This window comes from Argiope bruennichi, chromosome 2 (genome assembly GCF_947563725.1).
Source record: "Argiope bruennichi chromosome 2, qqArgBrue1.1, whole genome shotgun sequence".
Lineage (NCBI taxonomy): Eukaryota > Metazoa > Arthropoda > Arachnida > Araneae > Araneidae > Argiope > Argiope bruennichi.
This window is the reverse complement of record NC_079152.1, coordinates 75187958-75199046: the sequence shown is the minus strand read 5'-3', so window position 1 is coordinate 75199046 and position 11089 is coordinate 75187958. Positions and strand designations below refer to the sequence as shown.

General features: G+C 32.9%; 1 protein-coding gene across 1 annotated transcript; it reads left to right on the top strand.

Moving 5' to 3' along the window:
* The first annotated feature begins 1692 nt into the window (after positions 1-1692).
* Positions 1693-5091, top strand: LOC129962223 (uncharacterized). The gene is made up of 4 exons (XM_056075963.1): positions 1693-2818; positions 2903-2922; positions 3037-3283; positions 3416-5091. Exons 1-4 carry the CDS (start codon positions 1693-1695, stop codon positions 5089-5091), a joined length of 3069 nt encoding a protein of 1022 aa, XP_055931938.1.
* The last annotated feature ends 5998 nt before the right edge of the window (positions 5092-11089 follow it).

The window sequence follows — 11089 nt, the reverse complement described above, 5'->3', positions numbered from 1 at the left end:
GCAGAAACCTGTAATGCCACAAAGCTTTTATGGTAAGGTGTAGGATTTTGCTTAGTTCAGTTAAATTAACAGTTATTTCAGGAATCAAATGCCTGAAGAGAAATAAAGTTATGTTAATTTTGAGAATGAATTTCAGATCACCAGGAAAATTTTTATTCCTTTTCTGGTTCCGATCAGAGGTCTCATAATAATTTTCCTTGAGCTATGGGCTCGAATAAATTGTTATTCCATCAATACCGTGAGTAGAAATGTGAGGGCCTCTAGCCCAACGAAGATATTTATCTTAAACATATATGAGATAAATAAAAAATGTGATCCGTTCTTTTATTAATGCCTTAAAATCTACTATTTAAAATCTAATAAAAATAGAATTTTGATTATGACTTTCAGTCATCTTTATTGTATACATTATTAGTTGTAATAAATTCATTAAAAAAAATTTTAAATTATATCTTAATATATATAAATTACGTGTCACGTTGTTTGTCCGCGATGGACTCCTAAACTACTAAACCGATTTTAATCAAATTTGCACACCGTGTGCAGTTTGATCTAACTTAAAAGATAGGATAGCCCTTTTTTTGAATTTTTAATTAGAATTTTAATTTTGAATTAAAAACTAACTTTCCCGCCAAAAAAACTTTTCATTTTTTTCCATCGCCAAATGAGTACCACTTTTTTCCCAACCGGATAAAGTATCACGAGCTTATATTTGAATTTTGTTTTACTGTGCACGGTGGCAATTCTCAGAAATAAGATATTTTATTTGAAAATGATTAATTCAAACGTTTTAACGGATCACTGATTAATATAACATACTAAAATTCTGCTTTTTTTAATTATAAAGAAGTTTGGAAAAATACTTGGAGGTGCACACGGATAATTATTACTTTTCGTTTTGTATGAATTCCGATTCTTTATCTGACTGTTTACTAAGAAAAATGCTGTACGGCAATAACATTTGTTACCTTCATTGAATTTTCAATTAAATGATTTTATTTCTTCTGTTAAGGATATCGTAAAAAAGGTAAGTGAATAAGTTCCTCTAATAGGATAATAAAAAAATATTAACTCATTTGTATGCTAAATGAAATTTAATCTTTTTTTATATAAATTATTGAAGATATGATAATAAATAATGGTTACAATAATCGTTTCAGTTTTTCATTTCTTTACTAATAAACTGCATGTACGTATCAAGTTATGTCAGCTATCATTCACTTCAGCTACAATGCTTATCATTATTTAATAAATGTTTCTGAAATTGATTTCATTTTGTAAATGAATTTTGAATTATTGCAACAGACAAATGTATCAATGACGGAATAAATCTCATGGCAACTTCATGTGTGGAATATAGCTGAGGAAGCCAGAATCTGTATCACTGAAGTTAGAGGATTTATTATACATCATAAAGGGTTTATACTAAGAAGGAAGGTATTAAGAAGGAACAAATTATTTGTTCATTATTTGACAGTCACAATTATCTGTTAGCTCCAAGCGATTCTATGAAAAAGTAGTACAAAGCTTCTCACACTTTTTCAATAATTGCACAAATATTTTTTTTTTCATTATTTTTATTCAACCTCTATTAAAAATTATTTTGCACTCCTCATTTCAATGTGTTATAATAGCACGTTTTTCAGGTTTTTTTTTAAATATTTGAACATTTAAATTATTATTTTCAGTCGAATGCCACCGAAAAAATCTAACCTCAACAACGAGCGGAGCAGAGAGGCACGACGCAAACGTGTTGTAAGAGCTCATAAGTCGGCAGAACAAATCACAACAAGAAATGCAGCTCAAAGAATCAGGACAGCAGAGGGTCGTGCACAAGAATCTCAAGAACAGCATGAAGAACGTCTGCGACAGACTATTACGAGAACAAGAGCGGCACGAGAACGAACCATAGCTGCAGCACGAGTACAAGAGCGACAGAGGCAGCAGACCAGCCGCTCATTAATACGTGCATCATTTGTTCGTCTTGCTTTCGGAAATGCACCAGATATTAACTACTATGCGCATCCAAAAATTGGTATCGGTGCAATGGATAAAGTATGTCAATATTGTCAGGCATTGAAATTTCGGAATGAAACACCCGGCATGTGCTGCGCATCAGGAAAAGTTGTGCTGTCACCTCTACCCACTCCGCCGGAACCTTTATTATCTCTTCTTGCTGGCGAGTCAGACGATTCAAAATTATTTTTGCGTAAGATACGCAAATTTAATTCTTGCTTCCAAATGACGTCATTTGGGGCAACTAAAATTTGCGATATCGCATCCAATGGGCGTAATTTTGAAACTACATTCAAAGTACAAGGCCAGGTGTACCATAAAATCGGATCATTGTTGCCAATGCCTGATGATGATCCAAAATTTCTTCAAATTTATTTTATGGGCAATTGTGAAGAGCGCGTGACAACTCGGTGCCAGTATAATTTCATTGACCAAGCACAGGAAAGAAAGATTGTGTTATTGCTGGAAAATTTTTTAGACGATCAGAATCAACTAATTCGATTGTTTAAAAGAGTTTCGCCACGATTGCAAAATGACGACTATCAAATCGTCATAAAAGCAGACAAAGTACCATTAGGTGAACATGCTGGCAGATTCAACGCTCCAACTGTTGATGAGGTTGCCGTTATTATGGTTGGTGATCCAGTTGACAAAAGAGCTATAAAAATTACACGGCGAGACAACACTGTCAGTACGATTTCGGATCTAAACCGCTCATATGACGCACTGCAATATGCATTAATATTTTGGCAAGGACAGGATGAATATCACCTTCACATCAAACAGTGTAATCCAAATACCGGTAAATTTGACAATTAACTATTTATTTTCTTACTGTATGTACGAATTTTAATTTTTTACTCCATTTTATTTTTTATTTTTTTAGGTGCTGAAGGAGATAAAAAAGTTAGTTCAATGAACTACTACGCACACAGATTGATGGTTAGACTAAATTAGAACAACTATATCCTTCGATATCGTCAGCTATTCCATCAATACATTGTTGATATGTATGCTAAGGTTGAAAGCGAACGATTGCGGTTCATTCGATACAACCAGGCTAAATTACGATCGGAAGAATACATTCACTTACGAGATGCTGTTGTTGGAAATATCGATGGAAATTTAAACCCCAATGACATCGGTAATGCTTTCATTTTACCTTCAAGCTACATCGGCAGTCCACGGAACATGCAGGAATACATACAAGATGCAATGACTTACGTACGTCATTACGGCCGACCAGATTTGTTCATTACATTCACATGTAATCCGAATTGGAAAGAGATACAAACTTTACTATTACCAGGACAACAAACAATTCATCGTCATGATATAACTGCACGTGTGTTCAAACAAAAATTGAAATCTTTAATTGATTTTATTGTTAAATATTCAGTTTTTGGTATCACACGTTGTTGGCTGTATTCGATTGAGTGGCAAAAGCGAGGTTTGCCTCATGCCCACATTTTAATTTGGCTTCAAGATAAAATCCGTTCTGAAGAAATTGATCAAATAATTTCAGCCGAAATTCCAGACCCATCAATTGATCAAAAATTGTTCGATATTGTTACCAAACACATGATCCACGGGCCGTGCGGTGCTTTCAACATGACGTCACCATGCATGGAAAATGGAAAATGCAAGAAAAATTTCCCAAAGCCGTATACGAATGACACTATCACGGATATTGATGGTTATCCAATGTATCGCCGCAGAAATACTGATAATAGTGGCCACACATTCACAATGCGACTGCCGAATTTTACAAATCAAGTAGAATTTGACAATCAGTGGGTGGTACCATACTCACCATTACTTTCAAAAACTTATGAGGCTCATATCAATGTCGAGCTTTGCAGTTCTGTAAAATCAATTAAATACATTTGTAAATATGTAAATAAAGGCAGTGATTTGGCCATATTTGAAGTACAAAATATAAATAAAAATGACGAAATAACACGATACCAAATGGGTAGATACATTAGCAGCAACGAAGCTATTTGGCATATTCTTAGCTTTCCCATACACGAAAGAGACCCTTCTGTCCAGCATCTAGCAATACATCTTGAAAACGGTCAACGAGTATACTTCACTGAAGAAAATGTTTTCCAAAGAGCGCTTGAGGCTCCAAAAACGACACTAACTGAATTTTTTACATTGTGTAAAAAATCTGATATTTTTGGCCAATTCGCAAAGACATTGATATATAGTGATGTTCCACGTTATTTCACATGGAACAAATCCGGTAAAAAATGGGAGCCACGAAAACAAGGAAAACCACATCCTTCCATTACAGGCATATTCAAAGCTAAGACATTGGGGCGGCTTTACACGGTACATCCGAAGCAACGCGAGTGCTTCTATTTACGTTTGTTATTGGTGAATGTTCCCGGACCAACGTCTTTTGAATTTTTGCGAACATTTAATGGCCGAGTATTCAATACATACCAAGATGCATGCCGTGAACTGCATTTGCTAGAAGACGATAACCATTGGGACTTAACGCTTGCTGATGCTGCGTTAACATCAACGCCCAATAACATTCGTCAGCTGTTTGCAATTATTTTGACGACATGTTATCCATCGCAAGCACAAACTTTGTGGGAAAAATATAAAAATTGTATGACAGAAGACATATTGCACCGAATTAGACAAACAGATCAATGCCAAAACATTGATTATACGCCACAGATGTATAATGAAGCGTTAGTGCTTATCGAGGATTTATGTGTTTTAATTTCAAATTTACCACTTAATCATTATGGTATGCCATCACCTGATCGCCCAGCCACCGACTTAGTCAACACCGATTTACAACGAGAAAAACAATATGACCATGGTATTTTAGCAACAATTATTGGGAACAGTGAGCCATTATTGACAGCAGAACAAAAAATTATTTATGATCGGATTATGCTGACTGTTGCTGCTGAGCAAGGCGGTTTTTTTTTCTTGGACGCACCAGGTGGAACCGGTAAGACATTTTTAATATCATTGATTCTTGCCAAAATACGGTCACAAAGAAAATCGCATTGGCAGTTGCATCGTCAGGCATTGCGGCTACTTTGCTAGATGTTGGGCGAACGGCACATTCAACATTCAAGCTGCCTTTGGACATTCATAATAAACCAAATGCAATATGTAACATAAAAAAGAATAGTGGAATAGCTGCAGTTTTGCGTAAGAGTTCAATCATAATTTGGGATGAGTGCACAATGGCTCACAAATATTCACTCGAAGCATTGCATAGAACTATGCAAGATTTAAACGGCAATGACAAGCTTTTTGGTGGTGCTATCTTACTTTTGTCTGGTGATTTCCGTCAGACCTTACCGGTTATACCTCGCTCTACTTTCGCGGATGAGGTTAATGCATGTTTAAAACAATCATTCTTATGGCGAAGTGTTGAAACACTTCGATTGGCCATAAACATGCGCGTACAATTGCAAAATGATCCATCAGCAGAAATATTTTCTGAACAATTACTAGATATTGGGAACGGTAAAATAGAACTGCAACCAAATACGCAATGCATTAAACTGCCAGACAATTTCTGCACTGTTCTTCAGGGAAAAAATGAATTGATTCAGAGTATTTTTCCGGATATACAGAATAATTACTTGAATCATAACTGGCTCAGTGATCGGGCTATTTTGGCAGCCAAAAATGTTGATGTTGACGAAATTAACTTCCAAATACAACAGTTGTTACCAGGCGATCTGATGTCTTTTAAATCAATCGATACTGTTGTTGATGAAAATGATAGTGTAAATTTTCCAATTGAATTTTTAAATTCACTAGATATACCTGGAATGCCACCACATAACCTTCGATTAAAGATTGGTTCACCTATTATTCTCCTGCGTAATTTAAATCCACCTCGATTATGCAACGGTACGCGTTTGGTCATCAAAAAGATCACCGGAAATGTACTTGAAGCTACCATTTTAACTGGAAAGTTTAAAGGAGAAGTGGTCCTGTTGCCACGTATTCCAATGATACCATCAGAATCTACGATACCCTTCAAAAGGTTACAGTTTCCAATTCGTTTAGCTTTTGCCATGTCTATAAATAAGTCTCAAGGCCAAACAATGTCCATTTGTGGTTTAGATTTGGAAAATCCATGTTTTTCTCATGGGCAACTATATGTTGCATGTTCACGTGTAGGAAAACCGTCAAATCTATTTGTGTTAGCTAAAGACAGGTTAACCAAAAATATTGTGCACCGATTAGTGCTAAATTAAATTGAAATTAAAAGTATTTATAATTCAAAATAATAAACATTATTGTCAAAGATTTAAAACTATCTGCCCTACCTACCTCATTTATAAGTTTAAGTGTTACCTGTTTTTTACAAACAACTTTGTAATGTACTCATTTGTTACAAACTTGAATACAAAAAATAAAGAAATTTAATTTTTTTTGTATTGATTTTTGCTCAATATCAACGGTAGTAGAAAATCAATCATGGAGGTCCCCATGTTTTTTTACAAATGGCATTTGTGTAAAAAAGCATGGTGGTCCCCATGACTGGTGTTCTCCTACCGTTTCCCTTGAATAGTTTACTACTATGTAATATAACAGAAACCTTAGCCACAGCAACGAGTGGCCGGGTCTGCTAGTATATAATATAAACTGAAATTGTATAAACATTTAAATTAATATACATAGAATATACATAATAAATAACATAGAAATAAAATCTCAAAACTGTATATAAAGTTTTTTATGTTATTTATTTAATTGATATAAAAAAAAGGCATTTTAATATATAGTATATAAAAAATATTATTTCAGTTAACGAATTTTGTATATTAGATAATATAGTTTATAATTATTATAATAATATAAGGATGGAAATATAGCCTTAATAAATAATTTTGCATTTATTTATTTATTTGATCTATATAAATATGTTCATTTTAACGAATAAATTTTTATGGCTTACATTTGAGGCAAATGTATTAATAATTTGGAGGACTGATCTATATTTTAAATATGCCATATTCTATAAATATCCTACAAATTAAAATTCTTTATTAATTTAACTTAAAGTAGCTTAAAAATTGTCTTAAGTCTCAATAACTGTCTGTAATTCTTTAAATAATTACCCTTCTGCACTTCAATTTATATGTATAATACATTTTATTCAGATTATACACAATTTATACAAATTTGGGTACTTACCTAGCCATCGCAAAACAGATTTGGCGGTTTTTGCCCTAATACGCCAATAAAGAGCAATCTATTGGCGTTGAATTTTGAAAGTGATTGGCGGCACTTAAAAATCGCCAAATCTGTAGCTGCGGTGGTGTTAATAGGTAAGTACCAAATTTGTTATGTAAGTTCACACCTCAGCTGATATGTTGTGGTGTGTGCAATTTGTTTTGGATTGAATTATTGTTTTTAACTCCTTCAGTTTTTCACAACTTTTCCTAACCGCCAATTAACTATGGAATATTCCCAGTGATTGTCTCAATGTGAATATTTCTCAATCTGATATGAATATTTATGTAATACTACAACATTGATATTGCTCTAGTGACATATCTTAATCACATTTCCGCTTAAAACATATTTAAAATTACGGTTAAATAATTTTTTTGTTGAAACCTAAAATGAAATCCCCATAAACAAACTTCAAGCGATTGGTGCAAAAATCTTTGGGCCAAATTAGTAGAGTGGATAAGATGGCCCTGGTCTCGGGCAGATAAAATTCCAGTTCTTATTTGTATTCCGATCAGAATTCTTCTTCCCGGATTATTATAGAAAGTCAGAAGCAGCCTTATATAATTGATTACAAGATTCAGATGTAGTATTAATAATTCTTTTAGTCGAAAAACGAATTTTTGAGTGTAAAATCGAAACAAAATGAAAGAATATAGTAACACGAAACAACCCAAAACAAGACTAAATATATGAAATCAAAACTTTATTTGTTACATTCATTCCCACGACTTGTTTAAAAGCTAACATATATCATTTAACTTTTATCCCATTAGGAAGCTACAACTCATTCTAGCTGAAATTCTTTAATTTAAATTTAAAACCAGCGGATATAGTCGCCCCAAAACTTTCTGGCATATTCTCTAATAAAGATGTTATTCCAGTTCTTGCATGGCACTGGCTTACAATAGTTTCGAAATGATAACCTTTGGTGTGAAATTACCATTTTTGCTGAATCTGTCGTGTTTTCCTTGGTGAGTGTTTTAGCGATTAGTCCCAGGCAGCGGTGAGAAATATCCATAAACCAAATTTGCGTTTCAGACGCATTCTTCACAACCGATTGAAATAAATAAATAAAAAAAATTCACATGAAGCTGCACTTAAAATAGCAAAAACATGTATCAAATTTGATATATTTAAATCACTGCCTTTTTGAATGATCGCTTTTGCATGTTTCTGAAATTACAGACTGACAGACGGCAATCCCTAGTTGGATTTCGCCCAAAATTTGGTAAAAGTCTATTCTAAAGATACTAAATCTGAGTAACGAATTGTATCTGTCCAGTTCTATTCATTTTGTAGTTAGCATGATGACTTATATTGGAACAACCGGGCAGACTTACTCTGAGCGGATTTTGCTCAAAATTTGACTGAAGTCCACAAATTTTGTTGTAAGCCTGTATACCAAATTTCAACCATTTAGACCAAAGCGTTTTTTAGTCATCTTTGTCACAGACAGACAGACAGACATTTTCCAATTCTGGGAGGTCTAAAACATGAAAATTCATTAAAATCTCGAGTTTGAATTTTTTGACAATTACTATACTTTCTCCATACTATGTATAATAGAAAATAAAAATAATAAAGAGTCTGAATAAAAAGCGTCTTTAACTCAATTTGAATTTCTTTTTTTTTACCTTGCCGAAACAAATACACTTACCAAATCATTAACGGATTATTCAAGTACAAACAAACAGCCGTTTCTGTAAGCATTGGCGGAGCGTCCGTAGCAATCGCGAGAAAGTGGCGACAGGGAGTCAAATTCCTATCCCATCATATCCGCCGCTGACAGGGAGATGGGCGGCAATTACAGGCCAGGGAGGAGGCGAGAATTAATTACGCAAATAGGAGAAATTGGTATCGATCACGGGAGGAGGTGGAGGTTAAAACCCCGTGTCACCAGTGATTCACGCGGGTGAGATGAAGGATCCTAACTTAATTGAAGTTTGATATGTGTAGCTTTAAATGCTAATTATGAAGGATGGAGTAAAAACGTATATGACAGAAAGGAATTTAATTTTTCTGGGCGAGAAAGCGTGTCGGATTGAATGAGAAGATGGGTTTGATTTCTAAAGGACGGTTTTTTTAATCGTTTTCAAAAACGGAATGGTGTAGCTTTCATTCCATATAATTAATTATTTTAATTTTTAACTAGCTACTTTTACCATTTAGAGCTTAGTTCAGAAACTTTTTAAGTGAATCTTTAAATGATGAAAACTTGAAAACATTTTATTTCTACAGATAAAGTATATATAATATATATAATGATATTTTAAAATCGAATTTCAATTCTAATTAATTTCCTAATTTTTTAGCTTAATTTAGCCCATATTAACTTTATTCTAAAATGTTTTCTTATTTCCTGATCCAATTCCACATTTTTTATTTAATTAATTCCACCTTTTTTATTTTATTAAATTAATACAACGGAAGCTCTGAAAAACTGCGGAGATCGACAAGTTCTCACACTCCGAGCAAAGGGATAAAAATTTGTTGATTTAACACATTCTGTTAAAAGATTCCTATAATTTCCTTACGTAAATCGACGCGTGTAAAGAAATCCCTATCAAAATCTCACAGTATATAGTCAAGGGGATAAGTATGTTAATAGCTTTTCCTGTTTTCGCTCTTGCATCGTTCTGTGTTGATGTGCTTCGTCGCTCCTGCTTGTTACTGCTGATATATTATACCTTCCGGGATGGAATAAAAGCGAAGTTTAAACATTCAAAGTGTCTTCTCTCTCTTCGGTCTCTTCTTAAAAAATTATATATATATATGAGTATTCTATAAAATTGAATAAAATGATTAGGTATGCGTCAAAAGTTGCTTTAAAACGGTAAAAAGCTCATAATTAAAATAAAATAAAAATAGAATTCAAATAGCTGTCAATAGACGAGCCATTAAAAAAAAATCTTTCATACGCTTAATGTACTAGATGCAAAAGAAGCTAAAGACAGTCAAAGAAAATAAAAGTGTAATATAAGTGTCATTGGCTTCAATCTACAAAAAAAAATTTGTATTACGTCATTGTAAATGGTATTTTATTGATTTAAGGACCACAATTTCTCAATATCAGAAAAGTATCAATTACTTCCTTTGAACTTCATTTACAAACTGTCTTTCAAGAAGGGATTGCGATGTGTAGATTAAATAAGCAGAAAAATTATTCTTTTAGCATTTTAATAGCTATCATTTGAATACTCTTATTTGGTAGGTTCCAATTACTTAGTTTCTTACATATAAAAAGTACTATAAAATACCAAACATAACTTTGACTTGAAATGTTTTTTTTAAAAAATCTGTATTTTACTCCATTATATTGTACAAAAATTCATCTACAAATGTATTAGAAATGTAACTCGTATTTCAATTTCTTGAAAGAAAAAGAGAGAGTCTTATGGAAGGTTTGTCACTACTTTATTATATACATCATTATCATATCATTTCTTCATATACCATCAGATATATCAACTTTTTTTTTCTTTCTCATTTTTTTGGACGTTAAGAACTTTTTTCGATTAATTTTAAATTTCAAATATGATTCTGGCCTATCTTTTAGGTAGGTGGCATTTCATACCATAATGTATTTAACCAGTTGCTGATTATACAAGGTATTATAAAATCATGGGAAAAAATTATGACAGTTGACACAATTCACTAAAACAAACACTTTATCATAGAGAAATCTATGAACGGAAATGACGCATTAGAGCCCAAACATAAAAAATAAACATAAAATGAAAATTATTATTCTGCAATATCTTATTACCAGTTACTTAAAACTACGTCCACCAACGATATTATAAATTTGAAATTAACGATGACGTGCTTGATTTATATTTTT

Bases quoted from the DNA above. Each gene is read 5' to 3' on its own strand.
- LOC129962223 (XM_056075963.1), top strand. From the start codon at position 1,693: ATGCCACCGAAAAAATCTAACCTCAACAACGAGCGGAGCAGAGAGGCA. The intron at 2,819-2,902 runs GTAAATTTGACA...TTATTTTTTTAG, and splicing joins ACAGTGTAATCCAAATACCG to GTGCTGAAGGAGATAAAAAA. The intron at 3,284-3,415 runs GTAATCCGAATT...TTAAATATTCAG, and splicing joins TTTGTTCATTACATTCACAT to TTTTTGGTATCACACGTTGT.